Source organism: Astatotilapia calliptera, chromosome 19, assembly GCF_900246225.1.
Source record: "Astatotilapia calliptera chromosome 19, fAstCal1.2, whole genome shotgun sequence".
Taxonomy (NCBI): domain Eukaryota; kingdom Metazoa; phylum Chordata; class Actinopteri; order Cichliformes; family Cichlidae; genus Astatotilapia; species Astatotilapia calliptera.
Genome location: NC_039320.1, coordinates 491,303 through 514,342, shown reverse-complemented (window position 1 = coordinate 514,342; position 23,040 = coordinate 491,303). Strand labels below are relative to the sequence as shown.

At 40.8% G+C, this 23,040-nt stretch overlaps 1 protein-coding gene across 4 annotated transcripts in view; it reads left to right on the top strand.

Annotated features, from left to right (window-relative positions):
* The window catches only part of npas3 (neuronal PAS domain protein 3), a 380,804-nt gene that overhangs the window by 322,043 nt on the left and 35,721 nt on the right, over positions 1 to 23,040 (top strand). For all 4 annotated transcript variants that reach the window (XM_026151150.1, XM_026151153.1, XM_026151151.1 and 1 more), the window contains one exon: positions 2,515 to 2,695. In XM_026151150.1, the coding sequence (XP_026006935.1) occupies positions 2,515 to 2,695 (181 nt within the window). The remainder of the gene's footprint in view (positions 1 to 2,514; positions 2,696 to 23,040) is intronic.

Genomic DNA, 23,040 nt, shown 5'->3' with positions numbered 1-23,040 from the left:
CATCACCCCGCGAGTAGAGAAGGGGATTAGGACCACTGGAAATAAAAGTGGGGGATGTCTTTTTTTTCCCCCAGAAAAAAAAGTCAGTTCTGTTAGTATTAGAGCAAAGCTCTACTTTTATTTACTTTCAATGTTAGAATACATCTAAACTGTTTCTAGGGTTATAAAAATTTTTAAATGCCACTACCCTTTACATACTTCTAGCTGACACATACTTGTCTACAGTAATGTGTTATTTTTCGGTCTGCTGCATGATAATTATTTTAAAGTGTTGTTGCAGCAAGTGTCAGAATGTCTAATTTCTTTTCTACATTGTTTCCTCTGTGTAATTAGCTCCACCAGTGACTTTATGTAAAATAGTTATGCCAAGTTTTAATTGATTAAAAGTCAGCGTGTTATTGCAAGGAAGAACAATGTAGATCCAATTAGCACTGTAATGTGTAAACATGAACACTAACTCCCATGGTGCACCAGGGTCTGAATGTGTGTGTGTATGTTATTCAGTGATCAGCCTCATTTCTTAATCATCACTTTCTGCTCCAGATGAGACTTTATGAGGGGACTAAATTGCCTTAAAGGGATTTCTTATTAAAGGGATTACACCCATGTAATCCCCTTTGTCCCAGCGGACCCCCAAAAAACCTGAACACACACACAAACATACATAACCAGATTAGCATGTGGAAATAAATGTGCACAATCTTTTTTGATATGCTACAAATGAAAACACACATGTTAAATAGCAGAGCACAACCATCACACCTTTGAAACTTGTGTACCTAATTATGTGTGTGTGTAAATGTGCGTCACACAAGCTGTGTTTGTGCATTTCTAACCTTGACAGGAATTTGTTTGTGCAAGCTGCGTGTTTTGCTTTTGCAAGCACCAGTGTGTGTTCATGTGTGTTTGCGTGTAAGCGTAACGCTGTGGTTTAGATGGCGCTTGCTCGTCTCATCCCCAATTAACGAAGACAAATCCGCTTCCATCGCCACTAATGAGAGTCTTTAAGGTGAAGGGACTCTGTATTTATTTAATAAGAGGGAGCTTATTTATTCCATTTCCATAAGAAAGACAAAATGCTGCTGATTCTCCACGGCTGACAAGGGACGGATTAGAGGAGCGGGATGAGAGGAGAAGAAAGAGCAGGAGAGAAGGGATGAAAGAGAGAGGGGTGGAGGTGTTAGTTGGCCTGTTAAAAATATAATACTAGTGTAGCATTCCTAGAGCGATTATATTGATTTGAACTGCGAGCAAGAGGGGCTGCAGTGTTAAAGAGATGACCCAATCAAAAACAGTGGTCAAAATCATAGCCCATTCTACCAAATGGTAGGGCTTCTAAATTATCCTACTCTTTAAGGTTATTACTGTTTTTTTCTGTCCAGACCATAACACTCACAAGAGGAGTGATTGTAGTAACGCTTAGCACCGTGGCTTTGTTGTGCAACTTCCCCGTCCTAAGTTTAAGATGGGGAGGGTAGCAAAAGGACCCCAGCCCAGAGCAAAGCAGGTGTCAATGATAACAGATATGACACTGATAGCTCAGGTGGAGGTGGGTTGCAAAGCACCTTGCAGGTGTGCAGCAACTTTGAGCAGGCTAAACTAGATTTCCCAAATGGATGCATAGAAGAACATTACAACAGTAAGATTATCTAATCTGCTAGGCTTGTGGCAGAGCTCGACTTTTTGACCTGCCTGAAAGTATAATATTTTACATATAGCCATTCTTTTACTACACAGATTGATTAGTAAATACTCAGATGGTACCATCTTTACTTAACAAGGTCACTTACCAATAAAATATAACATTTCAAAGAGAAAATAAAAAAAGAAAAGAAGAATTCATTAGACGTGAATATTTTGCAATAAACTGATGCATTTGCCTTTTCCAAGAGATTTTTCTGTTAAGTAAGAGTCTTAATTGCGTCTCTTTTCTGCTTGCTCAATAACTCCATCTACAGCAGACTTTTAATGCATGCTCAATGCATTTTGTCTTTTCTTCCTGAGGGAAAATCTTCAATCCTACCAGTTCTACAAAAGTGTGCATTGTGAGATGGATTGCCTTTATTGTATTGGTGGAAGTAGAAGAGTGACAGAGGGGAACAGGGTGAATTTAGGAATCAAAGGAACAGCATGGGATATAGAGATATGGAACTATGGATTGAAAAATAGCCGTGGAGTAAAGGGTGGAGGAGAAAGAAAGATGACAAGCTGCGGAGTAGGAGGACGAAGAATCAGCAAAAAAAAGATGAAAATGATACCCCAAAGAACAGAATTTCAGCAATTAACAATTTCCGAACTGTCCAAAAACCAACAGCCATTGCTTCTCCATATTTGAGATTTGAGTGTTTTTCAGCACACACAAATTCTTCACTGGTTTGTGGGACCAATTATTAAAATAAATGACAAATAATAAACAGTAAACTATGAGCCAAGAAATTAAAGATTGTGTAGAAACAAAAGAAAGAACGAAAAGGGTTTTACAGGATGATTTTTAGCAACGCTTTATTTCTGCAGGTGGAGCTCACTGGTAGCAGTGTGTTTGACTACATCCACCCTGGCGATCATGTGGAGATGGCAGAGCAGCTTGGGATGAAACTTCCTCCAGGCCGAGGGATGTCTCTATCCCAGGGAGCAGTCAACGAAGACGGGGCTTCTTCGGCTTCTTCATCGTCACACTCTGAGACGCCCGAACCAGGTAGGTAAACATGGGAGAGTGGCTTCAAATTAGGAAACTTTATTTGTATTTTTGCCACAGATCCTCAAGCTGAGAAAAGAAGTTACAAAGGTTCAAACAGGACAATACTTACGACTGCTGTGAAGTACTTCACCATCAAAATTAAGCAATCCATTTGAGTTCTAGAGGCTTGAAAAATGAAATTGACAACAGGCTTTGCTTTTTAAGAGATTGATGACTGACCTTGATAAAACCAAAGGAGAATTGCAATGACTCTGACTAAACCAGACAACTCAAGACTTTTGACTCAGAAAGCTTCTATATTCTCTTGAAAAGTATGCAGATAAACCTTTTTGGACTAGATTTTTCAGGAAGTTTCTCCTGAAGCTAGATGAAATCAAAGTTTGTAACAGACTGATTGAAAGACATTGAAATAGCATTGGGGAGCACTTTATATGGCAGTCAAATTGTAGGTGTTAGCCTCAGCAGAATATCTGAACGGTCTCGGGTCTAGATGTTTGAGTCTGAATTATGTCGTCAAGGTGATGCATGCAGGAAAAAAATGACCAGTCAAAAGTGTAAACATATGTTTTTGATCCTGTTAAGCTGGCCATTTAAACATGGGAGTCAGTGATGCTTCTGTGTTGGCTCCATTTTTCAGTCTGCAGGGTTCTCCTTGGTCGCAACCCATTTCTCGCTAACATTCTCTAACCTTGATGCTTCTATCGTTTGCTGAATGTTTGAACAAATTGATTCAACACACTGTAGAGCCATCACTGCTATAAACTGGGAAAGGACACATTTCTCATTGGAATTCTTTGCCTTGTCTCCTCCATCCCTCCATCCATTTATCCCTCCATCCTCTCCTGCACCACATGTTCAAGACTTTTTACCTTACAAACGCTTTGGATTGTGCTCTCTCTCTCTTTCACTTTCTCCCTCTCTCATGCTGATGATAATTTAAGTATTAGGGGAAAATCCATTTATAAATTAAACAAAATGACTTGATATCCATCGAGTCCCTTAGTTCATCAGCCTGTTCAAACAAGGAGTTGAAGATTGGCTTCGCGGCAGCCGGGGTCTTCGGAGACGGCACCGTAATTAGATCTGCCGCGGATTTATTCTTGGCTGATTGGTGCAGCTGATGGATGGGTGGGGGCTTTAAATTAATTGAAGTTCCACATTTAAGTTTTTTGTTCCCCCAGTTTTTTTTTTCCTTTTACATTCTGCAAACCTCTAACCTGGTCTCCCCACCCTCCAAACTGGATATGTATAGGGAGATATGATAAGAGCACATGTATGTGGTCATCAGCATCTTTTTGTCTGACGAGAAAGAAAAGCAGCAGAAATTAAACATGTATAGGCAGAAAATAATACAAATGGGAGTTTACATGAATTTCTTTGTGATTCCTAAGTTAATTCAACCACACGATGAAAAAGAGCAAAAGAGAAAAGCAAGGAAACGAGGACAAAGGTGTTTGTTCTCCCATGTTAATTTGCCTAGAGAGATGGAAAGAAAGAGAGGCAGGGGATGTAGGGACATGTTTGAATGTGCATGAGTGCTTAGCAATGTTAATTTGTCCAGAGAAAGAGAGAGAAAAGGGAGGGAGAGGTTTCAGGCAGACATATATGGATGTGAAAGAGTGATCCCCAATGATAACTTGACCAGAGAGAGAGGAAGAGGGAGGATTAGGATTCATGTATGTGTTATTTAATGTTAATTTGGAAAAGGAAGGGGTGCAGCAGAGCTTGTATGAATTTGTATGAGTTTTTCTCAGGAGAAGAAGGGGCTTATTTCAGGTGTCCAGGGTAACAGTGCTGTTCATCTCAACCTCCAGTATTGTAAATTGGATGTTTTTCAGTTCTTTCACTGGTGCTTTTTTCTCTGAGTTGGATTGTTTCTGCAATGAGATTTTGGGGCATCGGTCTGTCCTGTATCTTTTTCCTTGACTCTACAGCCACACTAAGGGTGGGTGATATCCTTCTGCTGTGATTAGGACTGTAGCCGCAAACCTGGTCTACATCACTTTTGAATCTCCTGGTTGGCTGGATACTTTCTGTGTGGACTTTAGATGTTCTTTGTGCACCTCCATGGGTTTTTTGTCATTAGGGGTTGAGGAAGGATCGAAAAGCCGGAACAAACTAAAACTGAGTTCAATTTTATTTACATAGCCCCAAGTTACTACAACAGCTGCCTCAAGGCACATTATATTGTAAGGCAAAGACCCTACAGTAATTCAGAGAAGACAGAAAAAAACCCAACAATCAGATGACCTCCTATGGGCGATCTCTTTGGCGACAGTGGGAAGGAAAAACTCCCTTTTAATATTTGCTAAAACTGATTGGGGTGGAAGTTCAACAAAGTACAACAAAGACCAGAACATACAGCAAAGAAACCAAAGATTTAAAATTCTTTAACAATGACAAACGTGAAATAAATCCACAGGCTGACAAAGAACTTTTTATTCTTCTTCAGCGATTGACACCATCAATCAAGTGTATTACACTCATCTTGTAAAAGAATCCATGCGCCAATGTTCTTACCCCTGTAAATCTATATGTAGTATAATCATAGATATCCACTTTGAATCATATAATCTTTGATCAGAGCAGTTGTGAGAAAATATGTTAATACTGGTCAGTTCTCTATGAAAACTCGCCTGAGAAACAGCAGCTTTATTCTGAAAAAAACCTTACCCTTATCCTCAATCCTAAGGTTTTAAATCTCTAATTGCTCTCATCTACTAACTGGAAGGTTGGTGGTTCAGTTCCTGGCTGTTACAGTCTGCATGCCAAATATCCTTGGGCAAGATACTAACCCCAAGTTGCTCTCCGATGCGTCTGTCAGAGAATGAATGCATGTCATTCTTAGATAGAAAGCTTTTAAGTATAGAAAGAATGAGTGAATTGGGCATCTTTGATTTGATTCTACAGCAGTGAAACAATACTAAAGGGAAACTTTTTTTTTTTTTATTCAGTGAGTTACAGAATTTGATTGTGAATCTCAAATCATCTCATTTCAAAGCCAAGTCAAAACAGCCCTTTTGTTTCAAAGGAACTTACTGTTCCACGGTACAAAGCAAGAAATTAGGTTCAGATCAGACAGGGTCATTATAGTCAAAAAGCAGAAATCATTTTTTCCTCATTTCTATCTAAAATGAGTTGTATTTGGTGATATGGGACTTCCCCACCATTCTGCATCCATGTTGAAATCCACAGGGAGAGAAAGCAACAGAAGGATCTCAGCACAGAACAGAGAAGCTTCAGAAACAGCAGATATGGAGGTGGGTTGTAAATGGGCTTGCAGAATATAGGGTTAGCCAGTTGTATATTTAGATATCAATTAGCTGATCTACTGGTGTGCCTGATGTATCGCTATGCTCCATTAATTATAAATGATATCTACAACAGAATACAAGACCATGTTTCTGCAGAAAGCAAAATCTGCATCATGACCGGTTTTTATTTATAAATTCCAATTTGATACAAGACGTGAACTCCAGCATTTGCTCACTGCAGATGGCCATGAATGTTTATGGTTTATGTTTAAAAGATTATATTATTATTTGCGGAATGACTTTAGGAAAGACTCTGATCAGTCACAAAGATGCTCTGCAGCAGGTCAATGAGCCAAGATATCTGAGGAGACACCTACAAAGCTAAGATAACAGCATAAGCAGATTTCCAGTTAACTGCCTACAACTTAATGTCCTGTTTGCTAAATAAAGGAGACTCCGTCCGCATTTCAAGAAACCAAAAGTTGTCTTTTCCATGTGAAGTTTGCCAGTTTCAATTTGAAAAAGAATTAACTGGCTTTACCTCATTGGTTGCTCTGTTGTAATATATCAGAAAGCTGACCCCATCATTTTAATTACAGTCACGCTCATAAAGTATTGAAATTGGAGTTAAAACACGAGATGACCTTGGAGGAGAGAGTTTCCTTTGAAGCTCAACGCTTCTATTTTCAACACCCTCTTGCAGTTAAAGAGAGTCATCTTTAAAAGCGCATGACGCAATTTGACTAATATCAGTCAAACTGAGCCTGAGAGGCTCAGCATCTCTAACTGTTCTGAAGGGTGAGTGGTTGAAAATTATTACTCCTAAGTGTAATTCAGAGTCTCAGAGAGGAGGAAAACTCTCCATGCAGCTCTTATTTTCTCTCACTTCAGTATCTTCTTTACATATCATCAGTTCAGGGTCACATAGACTTCGGGAATGTATCTGATGTGTGCTGGCTGTTGACTTTGACCTTTGACATTCTTACAATGAAGAAGGTGGTTAATGGTTGCATGTTTTGGCACAGCTGTAAGATTTTGGCAATGGTAAGGTTTTTGAAAACTTATTTTGTGGCAGTAAGGCTGCTACAGGTTTTTTGGACAAATTCTATAGTCTTTTGCTGTAATACTGAAGGTTTTGCTAGATTTAATCAGTGCATTTATAATATAATTTCTAATGATTATATTGTTAAAGACAGGTTTGTGTTTAAGTCTAGTGTTTTTGTCGCACCATGGAAATTTGTAGCATGACCAAAGGAGTGCTTCGCTAAAATTGTAAGATCTTGCCTCAAACAAAAGACCAGTTACTAAAACTCATCCTCATCATCTAATAACTATTAAACAGAAAGCTTTTCAGATTCTTAAAAATCCTGAAATGTTGCATTCTTACTAACCTGTTACACAAAATGAATATCAAACATGTAATTTAGCATTGAGTAAGTGTAAATGCTCTGACCTTTAGTTTTAATCTGTTCAATTTCCTTGCTCCAAGGCAGCCATTAGTTTGAGTACTTTTCTTTGTTTAATCTTTCAAAAACCATTTAAACTTGGGGAAAGTCTAAAGGAATATCAGTAACTTGTCACTGTTAAATTTGAGCCAACTTGGATAATTGTATACAGCACAGCACATCTCATGCAGTTTGATTTGCTACACTGATGTAGTAAGTCATCAGTGGAAACCTATTGTTAAATGACACTTATAAGGGGAATTACTGTCTGCCACAAAGTAATTTCAACCAGTCGGATTTAAGGCATAGATAGAAGGAGAAACCAGCGACAGCTTCGAAAACTAGCAAGTAGTCAGTGTACCAAGCTATAGAGTTAGCATGTTGTTAAGTGATTAGGGATATCTGGTATCCCCATGTTCATGTTTTTCCTACATCATCATAATAATGTTAGTCAACATTGCCATTGGAAAATGCTGTCTTGTGAGCATTCAGTTAGCATTAGCCAAGAAGTTAGCTAAAAGCTGCTTTTACTGCTTTATTGCTTTTATTAAAAAAAGCAACGCGAGTAAGCTAAATTTGGCTAACAGCAAACCAAGTTTCACTTAAAATGCTTACTATTTGCTCCAGATGAACTATATTTTATATGAGCAATATCATTTTTTCCCTTTTTCCCCACATTGCAAAGCTACAATATCACAATAATGTAATGGTAACTTGCAATGTTAATCATGGACCAACAAGATAAACAGGGTGATATCATTTACAGCTATTATTAAACACTTTTTGTTATCATTGTAGGAATATTTGCTGGCAGCTTCTCATTCTCTGCAAGCATATAGCTTTTATCTCGGAAAGATTTAATTTGTCAAAAGTGTGATGGTGATTTTGCAAATCGGGTGAAAGCCCAGCTGCCTTACAATGTCATATAGATGCTTATATAAAAATAGCACTACTGCCTCTGGATATTCAGCAACTGAATAGTAACTGAATTTGACACTCACATTCACATCCCTCTTGCAATATTCGAGGTTCTGTTAGTGTTAGACACATGATTTAATTGTTTCTCCCATGAGTTTGTGAAAGGGAGCGCATCTTTCAATCCATCACCTAGAGAATTTGATCCTGTTTTGCTTTTAGAGGTTTGCTGTTCAGCAACATTCTAACATCTCTGATGTCAAAGTGATTTTTGAACACAGCAAGAGGGCAAGATTTCAAAAACCATCCCTTCTTCAAACTGCATGACCACACAATGATGACACCTCTGACAGAAAAATGACAGTGAGTTTATACATCCGTCATTTCCTTTGCCTTATTATCCAAACTCAAGATTAGGTCTTTGCTGCTTTAATGATCTGATGTGCCTTCAGGCTTCAGTACGCCTTAGACTATCTCTGCCTGAGCAGGAAGAAAACACCCGAGACGAGGCATGTATGGTCACGTTTCCAGAATCATGACAACAGTTTCAGTTTTTCTTACTGTTTATGTCTTCAAGTTAAAATTTAGCTTGAATAGTTGACTCGAAGGACAAAGCAGTACCTACATGGTTTGCCTTTGAGCCACCTGCCTTCTTATTTACACTCACTTTCATTCTCATTCACTCCATCTTCATAAAAGCTTGCATTTAATGGAGTATTTATTTCAATTTTCTCTCATCAGAGGGCAGAATTACTAAGAAAACCAGCCCAGTTTCAAAGTCTTTCTGGAAGTAAGAGTAATTCTGCCCTCCAGGAAAACACCATAAGTTCTCCATTACTAGCTCCTTGCGGTCTAATTGTCCGCGGCATTGCCTTATTTCAACATCATAAGTCTTTGATTATTGTTGCTAATTATGCTATTAGCACAATGGAGGGGAATAATTCGTCATAATCACTCACATTTATCATAATTATCCAAGTTTACAGTCACCTACGTTTAATGTCATGTAGAGTAGCCATTGGCAGCGGCTGCTGCCCAAGGACTAATTTACTGTGTGTGTGTGTGTGTGTGTTCGGTAGTCGAGTGTGTTTGTATTTGCATTTGAAATGTCACTTGTACTCCAGGACAGGAGGCAAAGGTCAAATCTGGAGGGATATTTACACATGTACACTGTTCTCTTGTATTACACACTCTAGTTGTCATTCACCTCTTTCTTCAAGCCTCATTTTCTCAAATATTTTTGTTTTCCTCAAAGGCCTTTAAAAAGAGCTTGATGCCAACTGTATGTAAGAAATTCTAATGTGCTGTGCATCATATAGAGCACTATAGCTAGGTAGCAAACAAAAGTTTCTGGGTTTTTCTTAGCAGCTTGCTTTGGTAATGTTGTCCAAGCATTTTGAGGTGTGGTGATTGATATGGATTCAGACTCCAGTCACTGAAAGAAAAAAGAAATTCTCCCAAATCCACCTCAGTTTCTTTGTATGAGCACAAATGAAAATGAACTTTTCAAAATATAATCCACCTTTCACTCCTGATTTTTGTGAGCTGAGTATGTGATCATTTTGATTTGTGGTCAAATTCATACGTGCTTCTAGCAAAGCAAACCCGCACACTTTCTTTCGTCAGTTGTGTGTTTGGCTGTTTTCTCTACCTCAGTGTTGGTTTTATCTTTTTATTACCAGCTTTATTTCGTAATATCTCACTCACTGACCACTAGGAGGGACTTCAGTCCTCCTCTATTGCAACGTATTAGCTATTACAATTTTTTTATGGCAAGTGTAAAAAAAGTTTGTATAAGGACCAGGACACTGCAGCCTGTGTCCAATGTGTGTATCTTTGATTTTTAGCTTTCACTTTATGCGGCAGTGGCTTCCCAAGAAAGTTCTTGGTTCGTGTTTTTCCGGTCCATGCTTGTTAGATTTCTTGGTGATTCTTTCTGGATTGGCAGAAACCTGAAGTTGGATAACTGCTTGGTTAGGCTTAGAAAACATCATGGTTAAAATAATAATAATGGATTGCATTTATGTAGCGCTTTTTGAGACCCTCAAAGCACTTTACAATTCCACTATTCATTCACTCTCATACACTAGTGGAGACAGCTATGGTTGTAGCCACAGCTGCCCTGGGGCAGACTGACAGAAGCAAGGCTGCCATATCGCGCCATCGGCCCCTCTGGCCATCACCAGTAGGTGAAGTGTCTTGCCGAAGGACACAACGACCGAGACTGTCCGAGCCAGGGCTCGAACCGACGACCTTCTGATTACAAGACGAACTGCCAACCCTTGAGCCACAATCGAAGTGTAAAATATACTTGTCCACCGTGTTAATCTTGCATATTGATAAACTGATTCTCAAGATTGCACAGTGCTAAGGGCAATCACACTACCACAGGTTGTGCGGTGGCAGGTTACACCCGTTACAAGCTAGGCCGGTGAGCTGATTGTTTCTAGATAATGATCAAGGTTAATACATGATTGTTTTTCTTCAGTAAACTAATTAGTGAGGGATAGCTCACTCTCACAAGCAGAGTTGCCAACAGTCTTAACACAAAAAGGAATTTTTTCAGTCTCAAAGTCTTGCATAAAGCTGTTCTGTTTTTCAGACCTGGTAAATGATTTCTATACAGCAGGTCCTCTAAAATCCACACTCAGTGGCAAAATTAGTCACAATGGATTTTCTGAAAGTGCCCAGATTAATTAAATCAGTGTCTTTTTTTTAAGCAAAGCAATAAAACCACTTGAGGCAAACAAAGAACTTTCAGAAGCAGAGGATTATTACTAGAGCAAAATTATCCGTTTGGTTAAGTTTTATTAAACCGCCACCCGCTCGCCACCGCTCTAAATGGAATCTTTAGAGTACACAATGGACAATCACACACCATTATTATTAGAGTTTTCTAATTAGGCTTCTTAACGAGGACAGGGCTGTTTACAATGGAAGCCGGAGCTGTTCAGATAACGGCAGCAGAGGACAGGACGGCACCGGACGGCAAATAAAGCGTTCCTCACTGCTATCTTTCTGTCACAGCAATGATAACATGGGAACTCTTCAAGGTCCAACACTCAACTTTTAATTTGTGGGCACGAAGGGTGTGTGTGTGAGAGTGAGTGAGCTCAAACTAAGTTTAGAGAGTGATATGTCACACATGGTGAAGAGGTCTGCCCCTGACGGTGCAAAGAGAAGACGATGTGTTAAAGTTTCAGTATTACAGCACAGGAATAAGAAAAGACTAACTAAAGGAAGGAAAGTACAAGCAGGGGAAGAAATTAAGAAATAATGTTTAGCAGGTCCCTGAAATATAATAGAAAACAAGGATAGAGAGTGCAAAAACTAAACAGGAACAAAAATTGATCCAGTTTAAAACAGGAAGGACGAATGGGGTAAACTGGAGGAACTTAAGTGAATAAATAATAGACCAGAAAAGAAAGGCCCTATATAGCACTTTATCATATGGAAGGAAGAAAGGAAGGAAAAAATGGATAAGCATTTGACTATGGAAGGATGTGGAAATGCATTTTACAGCAAGTTTACCAATGGTATGAATGAAAGAAGAAAAGAAGGAAGGAAAGAATGTCAAAGATGGGCATGAAGGTTAACATGGATAGATTTAGTGAAAACTAAAAAGGGACAAAAAACAAAAATGGATCCAGTTTAATAAAAGGAAAGCAACAGAAAGAGTAAATTGGAGGCTTAATCAAGAAGGTATCTAACAAGTGTAAACACAATGGGAAAGAGGGAAGGAAGCAAGGAAAAGCTGATATTTCAAGTGACGAAGATAGATTAAAAAGGGGGGCATGAAGCTTGAACCGAACATCCCAGCTCTAAGGTCGCAAGTCTGTACCCACATAAGATCACATTAGCATGATGGCAAGATGAGCTATTCTTATTTCCCGGAGACTTACTCTGACTCTAACCGTACCCTAAACCTGAAGCCAATGAGAGGCCTTCCATTATCTGTTCAGGGTAGTTTGCCCCAACAACGTATAAGCAGCACACACTGTGTTTGATTTATACACACTCGGAACAGCAAATATGGATTCATCCGAGGCTGAAAAAAACTAAATAAGACATTTCCTCCTGTTTGTTAAATGTCTCTTACAGATGAACTTGAAGTTTCACAGCCAACACTCCGTGACCGGCAACCGATCTGTCCACATTCTTGTCTCTATCAGAGCTAGGCGATGACCCTCTTCAAAGCCTCAGTAGAAGTAGTAATCATGTAAAACAGCGGGTGCACGTCTGTTCCATCTGATCAGAGACAATAAGTCATAGTTTGTGTTCATCAGGAGCCAGAGCAACTCTTCACAGACATGTTTGTAAAACCAGTTAGCAGCTCACTGAACACGGCCGCCACATCTATTCCTCCTCACGCCTTCCTCTGATTACGGATGCTAATCTGTTCAGTTCATCCATCTGTCCCTCTCTCTGCTGCCGCCTGGATTCAATTACACCAAGCATGTGCCTCGCTCTGTTGTCCCCGTCCTCTCTGTTTCTTCTTCCTTCTCATCGTGTTCTGCTTCTTGTGTTGTTGTTTTTTGTTTTTTTTGTACTTCCCTTTCTTGTTTGGTTGTCTTTTATCTGGGGACGCTGCGCTCGTCTGGCCAAACATGAACAGAGAGACGAGGAGAGAGATAGAAATTAAAAGAAAAGAAATAACAACAGAAGGACTCAGAGACACAGAGGAAGAAAAGTGAAGACTGAGTTATGAATTAATTTAACATGGAAATGGGCTCTTTAGAAAAAACTGTCCTGAACAGTGATGGAAGTTGCAGTGATGCAACTTTGAAAGACCACTGGTTAAATGTATTAAAATGTGTTTATAATTGTGTTGTTGAGCGACAAATATTTGCAACATGCAATAAGAAGTTACAAGTCCGTTTGAAGTTAGTTGTTAATAAAATGCTGATAATTTTATAGTCATATTGTTAGCTGCTAGTCAAACCCTAAAAAAGCACGTTATTCCAGTGTGGCCGATAAACCTAAAACCAAAAGATTTACATTATGAGGAGCAAAACCAGTGATGCACTGGCAACCCGCCTAGGGTGTATGCCACCTCTCGCCATATGCGTGCTGGCTCCAATTCTTCTAAATGGCAAACAAACCTATATATTAATGATCAGCTATAATGCTTTTAATATTTCAGTGTGTTCAGCATGTATTCCATATTTTCATTTTTAGTCATAATTAGGGTAACCAAAGAAATCTGGAATCATTAGCTATAGAAAATTTCCCAAAGCATCCTGCATTGGCAAGCTAGCATTTTTTTTTTCGGGGTAAGATAGATTGTTTAACTTGTCTATGATCTGCTCTATGATTTTGCAAGGAACTGCAAAGAAGGTTCTTTGGTGTCCAGGTTGACAGATGAGTTCAGGCAGGAGTCTCTGTTAATTATGATGTTTGCAGATGACACTGTGATCTGTAGTGAGAGTAGGGAGCAGTTGGAAGAGAGCCTGGAGAGGTGGAGGTATGCTTTGGAGAGAAGAGGAATGAAAGCCAGTAGAAGTACAACAGAATACATGTGCGAGTGAGAGGGAGGCAGGTGGAACAGTAAAGCCTGGGTGATTTGTGACAGAGGGAAGCTAGAGTGAAAGAGAATGTTTACAAGCTGGTAGTGCGACTGGTTGTATATATGCAGGTGACAGAAATGATGAAATGCTAAGGTTTTCACTGGGAGTGACCAGGATGCGCAGGATTAGAAATAAGCAGATCAGAGGGACAGCTCAGGTTGTTGTTTTGGAGACAAAGTTAGAGCGGCAAGGTTGAGATGGTTTGGACATGTGCAGAAGAGTTGCAGTGGATGTATGGGACAAAGGATGCTTTGTTCATATGGGGGTATTTGTCCAGGCCAAGACTTAAAAAGTCCAAAACTAGGATTCCAGTATAACCATCTCTGAGCTATAATCATCTGTCTGGAAATATGCTATATAAATAAATTTGAACCTTGAACCACTCTCTGAATGTAGATTGCTTACAAGCGGTTTAACTTCTATTTTGGCTTTAATTCAGTAAAAAAGAAAACTAACAGACCATTTCTTATTGGGCTGCTTGTGTGTCTAACACTTCATATTCACAAGGTTTAAGCTTCTTCCTCCTCAGGTTTTAGTTTTTACAAAAAGAAAAGAAGAGATCCAGCACCCTGCTATGTTTGGCTAAAAAACAATGCAGGATAGGAGTGTTATAAGGTGCTGGACACTGTATTTTATTTGTGACACCACTGTTGTCACTGAAAATGTCAGAGGAAGAGCCCGTTGGGAAATCTCATATTTGCTTTGTCTGTTTGTATTTGTTTTTGGCTTGTTTTGTTTTTTCTTTAGCATGACTGGGACCAAAAGCTATGGATTTATCTGCTTCACATCTGCATGTGTGGCACACATGCAAGTACAGTTCTAACCCACCTCTGCTTTAATTCGTCACTCGTGATCTTTTGACATTTCTCTGTACTTCTTCTACTTCTTGCATTGTGCATTTCATCTAATTCCCCCATTACTTAGCACTTAGTTCAGGGGTGTACGACAGACGTGTCCTTGATGAAACACAGCTGATTTAAATGACTAAATGACCTCCTCAACATGTCTTGAGGTTCTCCAGAGGCCTGGTAATGAACTCATCATTTGATTCAGGTGTGTTGATGCAGGGTATCTAAAACCTGTAGGACACCGGCCCTTGAGGCCTGGAGTTGCCCACCCCGACTTAGTTTCGCCTACACCAAGTAGCGCATCGGGCAGTTAACGATCTCCATTGACGTCGGTCAGTGGCGACTGCTTTGGCTTCGTCCCAGGTGATGTCGACGATTTTCAGATCATCCGGGCTCAGATCATCAGATCGTCCTGGCAAGCCTGGATGAGAAAGGACGAGGGTTGGGCGTGGGGTTAGCAACTCCACCCTGCAAAACCGGCTGCTACAGAATCAGCAATGTATGGAATTCACTCATATTATACATTTTTAGATTTGAAGTTTAGTTATTCATTTGCACTATTGTCCCTAATCAGGCTAAGCGGCAACACAAAGGCTCAATAAATAAGCCCAGGTTTACCATTCTAACAAGGTTCACATAACAGGTGGTGTTGGCAGCATGTAACCAGTTACAGTGGATAGTGGAGTAGCAGAAGAGTCTGAGGCTATGGTTCTCCCCTGTGTGATTGTTGGGGTTTCCTTCTATTACTGTAGGATCTTTCCTTACAATATAAAGTGCTTCTTGGTGACTGTAATTGAATTGAAAAAAGGTGCAGTGTCTACCCCATGTAAGAGATGAGTTGCTACCCAAGTGGAGGAGTTAAAGTATCTCGGGGTTTTGTCCAAGAGTGAGGGGACAGACAGATTGATGCCAGTGCTGGAGTGGTCTGTTTTGGTGAAGAGACTAGGAAAGCAGAGGTGTCGATTTACAGATCGATCGATGTTCCTACCCACACCTATGTCCATGAGCTGTGGGAACTGCCTGAAAGAATTAGACTGGAGATATAAACAGTAGAAATGACTTTCCTCTGAAGGCTGTCTGGGCTCGGCCTTAGAGATAGAGTGCAGAGCTTGGTAATTCTGGAGGGGCTGAGTAGAGATGCTAGGAGTCAGCTGAGATGATATGGGCATCTGCCTCCTGGACCCCTCTTAGGTGAGATGAGTCAGGCATGACTTGTAGCAAGAGGAGCTCCCTGAGGCATCCGCAAAACATGCTGGAGAGATTGCGTCTCATCATCTAACTCCCGTTTCATCATATAAATAGTACGATCATAAATGACGCAGGTGTCACAGGTTTAAGACACTGGAAGATGCCGCTGCATTTACAATTGTTTGTTCTGTAAAGTAAATACGCAGTAATGCATAATAGGGTTGCACAGTTAATTGAATTCTCATTTCAGTGATTGACATGATTTTGGCTTCCCACAATTAAATGAAAATGATTGAACAATATTAAAAATGCATGCTCTGCCAATACAACACAAACGAAAAATACACTTGATTTACTTGTGGCCAAATAGCCCAATCTATAAAACTTTACTCTAAAAGGCATTTAGCTTGTCCACATGGGCAGCAGCAAATTTCCACTTGAAGGTGTCAGTTTTAGATTAGGGGTTTCTTTCTCGATCAGCACCCTCTCAAGTCCAAGGCAATGTGAAGCTTGCTTCAAAAAAATAAATCAGTTCAAAGAAATCATTAAAAGCCCCAAATTACCATGACATTCATGCCCCTGATTATTGTACATTTCTGACCACAACTGTAACAATTAATGATTTTGCAATATTAGGGCTCATAGAGCAATGAAGTGGCTTTAAAGCTTCTGAAAGAAAAAAAGTGAAGTGAAGTTGTTCCTAAAAATCTATATTGCTTATTGATGTTTGTCAAGGAAAGACAAAAACTTTAAATGGTCTTTAAAACATTGACCCTGCCACTACCTGCATAGGGGGCCCATAAGATTTTCTGAGTATGTATATGTCTTTAAAAGAGACCTGATTTGTCAGGTAGGCAGTGTTTTGGTGGGGGTTGACCTCTTAGGTGTGCAGCATTAATTATTATGCCGATGTAACCCAGTAACCAGTAACCCCCTTTCCAAAATTCCAAAAACCTGAAGTTGACTGAATTGTGGAGTTAAAGCCCCAAATCCTGCTTCACAGTAGCCGGTTCAGGACTAACGCAAGAACTAAACTGTCACTCTCTTTCTCTCTGCAGTCTCCTGACTTTGGCTTGTTTTGCCCTTGTTTTCTGTCTTTCTCCTCCCTTTTGGGCTTTCCAGCAGGAGTCACGTCTCTCTCTGTCTCTGGAAGTAATTATGCAGGTTGCAGATACAGACAATTGCCTATTATCTCTGCGTTGTGTATGCGTGTGTCATTGTGACCTCCGACCTCAGTCAGAACAAAGACGAGCTGTCAGTCTCATCATCCGTATCAGGGAAAACAAATTGTCTGTTCATTTACCCTCCACCTCAGACTCCACGTCTTCCCTCCTTTCCTCAACCCTATTGTCTCTATACTTTGTGGACAATGGTATGCGGACACTTGAATGTGTCATTATGTAAAACATGAGACGCAGACACGCTGATCATTAATGCACTGCTCTCTCCAGCACATGAGGGTTCCTGTCACTGGTACCTAACCAAAATATACAGATCTGCCTTCAAACTTATAACCTTTTTTGTTGCTTTGTAATCGTTCATCTTCTTTTTTGTCTTTGTTTCACAACCATTCTGTCTTCCCTTTCCCCCCGTCTTTTCATAGGTAGATCAGCTCCCAAAAGAGAAAGTGGAAAAGCTAAATACAGCTTAGAAAAGCCTTAGTCCTATCACAGGGAGATCACTGAGAAAGAAGAGGAGGGAGGAGGAGGGAGGAAGATGAAACGAGGGGTTGAGGGATATCTCAGAGGAGGAAATACAGGAGTCAAAAGAGACCAGGAGAGACAAAGCTAGGACTGAGGTGTCTCAAGGCTATTAGAGCACTGTTTGATTTGAGCTCACTGTCCTGATAAGACTGTCAAAATAAAAGTATCTTTTTTTTATCACTTTAGTGAAAAAGGAGAGGAAATGTGGGGAGGATGCACTGGGGGAGGAAAGGAAATGGAGAAAGTGAGGTGAGGAAGAGGAGGAGGAGAAGTGGAGGTGTGTTACAGATTATATATGAAAAAAACTTTGGTTCCCAGGCTTTAAACAATGTGGGAAAGGCTTTGAGGGAATCTACTGTTACACACACGAACACACAAACTTTGTAAAGCTTTGTAAAAAACTGTACAGGAATCTGACTGAATCCTTCTTCATTGCGTCCTCTTCCTCAATTTCGTCTCTGCCTTGTTCTTCAGATCATTTTCCTTCCTCAGTACAGACAGTACAGCTCCTATCTTCCACTCTCACTCATTTTCCTCCTCTTTCTTCTCCTTTCCACTGTTGTCTCGTCCTCTTTTTCCTCTCCGTCTTTACTCCCAACTTCGTAGTCTTCATCATCTCCTTCCCTCTTCCTCCATCCATTTCTTTTTGTCCTCTGCCTTTACCTCCTCTATCTCCTCTTTTTTCTCCTTGCTTCTTTATCTCTCCCACCTCCTCCTCGTCTTCACTCCCCATACTTGTCTTCCTTCAAACCTCTCCCCTCTGATTTCTTAAGCCCTCTTTTCCTATCTTCTTTTTCCAACCAGTATCTCCGCTCTTCTCTTCCTCCACATTTTTAAAAAATCACTTCCTATTTCTGCCCCTGCTTCTTTCCTTCTGTCTTTCCTTCTTTCCTTCCTCATCCCTCTTCTTCGCCCTTTCGCTGCCTGTTCTCCATTCCCCTGTAGCACCTCCTCCACTTTCATATACCAAACTGTTATCGCTTGGACTTTTCTTCCTGACACAATTTGTCAAATCCTGCCTGATAGAAAACACATTCTATTCATAAGGCGAGTCTCGCCTCCTGCCTTTCCCTCCTCCACCTCTTCCTCCCCTCCTCTCCCTCCTGACACTAGCAATTCAATTACAGCCATGGAGGCGATAGTGAGCCGGAGAGGCAGGAATATGACAGGACAGTTACAGAGTGTTTACACAATTAAACTTTTCTTTGACAATAGTCTCTCCCTGTGATGAATACCTAGCTCGCTTGTGCTTTCCGTGTGTGTGTGTGTGTGTGTGTGTGTGTGTGACCCCATATTTAGATTATTCCTGCTCTTATATATGTATATACTGTGTTTGGAAGAAAGTGCACTGCGGCACATCCTTCATGGTTGCCTGTCTGATCTCCCATGGGTCTGCTCTGCCTTGTGGTTCAGTGTTTCCCAGAGAATTAGATTGCATTTATGGCTTCAGTGTGGGCAGTGGCACACACATCCATTTCTATGTGTATGAATCGAAGCAAGCCCACAGTATCTTAGGTAAGTAAATAATGTACTTTTTATAACAATGATGAAGAGATGTACCTCTTCCGGCTGCTCCGTTTAGGATTCGCCACAGGGAATCATCTGCCTACATCTCACCCGATCCCTGCCATCCTTGTCTGTCCCACCGACCGTCTGCATGTCCTTCTTCATGACATCCATGAATCTCCTCTGTGGTCTTTCTGCAGATCGCTTCAGCCTTTCCTCTCTAACTGTCAATTCTGGTCACTCCTAACCTGTCACCTCTCCTGCCTTTTTATAATTGCCAACACAACCCTACATTATAGCAGGTCTCTTTACTCACAAATCACCCCTAACACTTGTCTCCAACCACTTCCGCTTTGCCTACACTCTCTTCTTCCTTACTTCGCTCTGTCTGTTGCTTTGGATAGCTGACCTGAGCTATTTTGCTTCTCTCCAGAGCATACCTCCACCTCCAGGCTCTCTTCCACCTGCTCCTTACTCTCAATACAGATCACAGTGTCCCTGTGAGCATCATGGTCCACTGACACTCTTGCCTGACCTCACTTGTCAACTCCTCCATCACCACTGCAAACAAGAGCGGGCTCAGAGACTATCCCACCCCCACCTTGAACCCGTCTGTCACCTCACCACTGTCTTGCTGTTTTGATGCAAGTCTTGCATCATCCTCACAAATCTCACCCATTACTTCAAGATATGGCTCATTAGTCACGCAGAATCAGTTACAGTACCAGTAGAAGCTTTTTACAACTTAACATGTTGCGCCTCTTCTGTTAAAGTACACAAAACACTAAATGTTTTCAATACTGTATGTATGTATTTCTCATAGAACTTCCCTATGATCATTCCCTAACTCTTCCTAGTATCTCAAATTGAAAGTATCAATCACCTCTGGCCTGATCCACTTTTTCTTTCTGCCATTTTGTTTTCTCAACACTGGAAACATCAGAGCCTTTGAGATGTCTTTTAAGCACACTTCTGCTTCCCTGTCAGTCTGATTAATTTGTTGTGAGCTTCTCTTTTCAGCCACTTAAAGTTGCTAAATGACTCATTAATGTGCTACATGTGTCTGCCTTATCTGCTGTATTACACGCCTCTTGTTAAATTAGTGTGTTTTCCTCACTCTTCCTTTAGTTTGTCGTAGCGGCGCTTTGCTGTGGCTGCAGCGGCAGCTGGTGGAGGTTGCAGTGACCTTGCTGTAGCTTGCTTTGTCTCGCCCCACGCGCCTCTGTCACGTTAGCTAGTTATCAGTCGGACACAACGGGCTCCCTGAACCAGGCAACGTTATTAGAGTGTCTGACAATGATACCCTGTCCCACTGAGACTTCCCGGCAATTGCGCGCGCACACACACACACACACACACACACACACACACACACACACACACTGGTGGAAAGAAACCCTCAGTACTCTGGGTATTGTCCACAGATCACAGGCGTAGGTGAGTTGTTCTTTTTAATTAATCATTTGTCCTTCAAACGAGGGAAAGTTTCAGTGCCGTAGATAATTAGGTCCCAGAGTCGGGCGGCGGCAGAGCCGGTAGCCACCTGCTGCCTTTGTAGCGCTAATCTTTGTCTTGTAGGAGCGTCGTCCCCGAAGACGCCATGGCTACGCACGCCGAATGAGCAGAATGAGAAAACACCTCTGAATCCCCACATGATCCTGCTCCTCCTCCTCTTCTCTCTTCTTTTTATTCTGTTTGTCTTTTTTCCCCTCTCTGCGTTCTTTCAGACTCCCTCCACTCTTCCTCCTCTTCTTTCCTGTAATCTTTTACTTGTTCTTATTCCCTCCACTCCTCCTCTTCCTTTCACTTCTTTTACAACAGAACTTACCCCTCCACCTCTTCCTCCTCCTCCAGATCATCTCTTCCTCTTTTCATCCTGTTATTCTTTTCTCCCAGTTCTCTACTCTCACAGCTTCCTCCTTTTCCATCTCGTCTTCTTCTCCTGTTGTTGCTCCCTACACTATCCATCCGCTTTATACCTTCCATTGCTGTACAACTTATTCTCTCTTGACTTCCTCTTTCCTCCTTTCCATCCTTTCATCTGATATTTCGTCTACTTTTACACCATTTTCCTTAATTTCCTTCTCCTCTTATTCCTCCTCCATTTCCTTTCCATCTGTTTATATTTTCTTGCTCACACTTCCCCTACTTTTTCCTTGCTTTATGCCTAAATTTGTGCTTCTTTTCTTTTCCTCCACGCTGTTTCTTTTCTGTCATCCTCATTTTTTTCATACCCTTGCTCCCATTTCCTATGCTCTTTTTTCTCATTCTTTTTTTCCTATTATTTCTCTATTTTGACTCTTAAACTCTCCTTCTGTTTTTCCTTTTTTATAATTTCTGTTGCTTCTGCTCAGAGCCCCTTTGTTCCCTGCTCTTTCTTGATGCATCTCTACGATTCTTCATCTCTTCACCACCCTCCTCCTCTCCTTTGACTCTTTTTTCTCTCTTAGACCCACTGCTCCTCCTTCTGTCTTCTTGTTCTTTTTATATTTTTCTTCCTACTCCAGTCGTCTTCCTGTTCTTCGTCACGTGGATTCCTTTTCTCTTCTCTCTCCTCGCCTTTCTTCCTTCTCTTGCTGTTTCAGTTCTTCCTTCACTTCATTCATGCAGAAATTGTTTAATTGCAAACAAGCACACAACGTGTGTGTGTGTGTGTGTGTGTGTGTGTGTGTGTGTGTGTGTGTGTGTGTGTGTGTGTGTCAAAATGAAAAGAGGTGTGTATGACAGTGAATGTGATATCTCAAGTGAGTGAGTGTGTGTATGCATGCAGAAACTAATCCCATTAATTCAAAGAGAATAACAAAGACAGAAGGGGGGGGGGGGGGAGTGGGGGGGTCCAGCTCCCCTGTCATTTGTCTGTCCTCTCTCTCTTCCATTCCCTCTCTCCCTCCATCATCATTATTCTCCGTCAGATCGGCTGCTGTTTTCCTTTAGGAGCGACTGGTGGTGGGATGGAAGAGAAGAAGAGGGAGGGGGTGGAGATGAAGATTTGTAGCTCCTCCTGGGAAGCTTCATGTCCTTTCCTTTCCCTCCTTCTTCTTCTTCTCCTTTTCCTCCTTCCTCTTTTGTTTCCCCTTTTTCCTCAGATATCCCTGCCTATTTTTCACTTTGTCCTTTTTCCATTCCTGTTACATTTCACTTTGTTCTTACTTCATTCTTTCTCCCACCTCTTTTCTAAACCTTCCCTTTACCCAAGTCTCATCGCCTTCACTTCATTTCATTTCTTTTTGCCTCCCTCTGCCTCTTTTCTCTTTCTTTTCTCTTCCTTCCTCCCCTTCCATCTCCTGCTCTCTCCACATCTTTTGCTTTTGCTCCACTTGTTTAGAATTGTTTGTTTTTCTTTTTCTTTTTCATCTCTGGATCAAGTGAGCAGTGTGCACACCTATGTTTGTGAATGTGATAACTCAAGAATGAAGTGAGGTAGGAGAGTTAAGTTAATACCATTGTTGTATCTACTCAGATGAGTTTGAATGTCAGTGATTTTGACCTGAAGGTCAAGGTCACGTTTTTTGAAAATCTTCTGATGGGTAGCATGAGTGGTTGTCAGTATTTTTATCCCATGCTTCATCTACTTTCCTTTTTCTATCAAGGTTTTTCTGAAATGACTTCTTTTCTTTCTGTCTACCTGTTTCACATTCAAATTTGTATTTCTCTTATTTTTCCCTTACTTCCTCCTTTATTTTCTCCAGTCTTTCCACCCCCATGCTTTCCCCTCTCTCCTTTTTTCCCTCACTCCCTTTTTCTCTCCTTCACCCCCTCCCCCCTCCCTCCTGTCTTCCTCTCTTCAAGGACGTTTATATTATAAAGGATGAATTTGCATATTAATTCATTTCTTTCAATTTTTTCAGATTAGACGTTGTCAACACATATCAGTGCTGATCAAACTGCCACATCCACCAGAGACCTGACTGTGTTC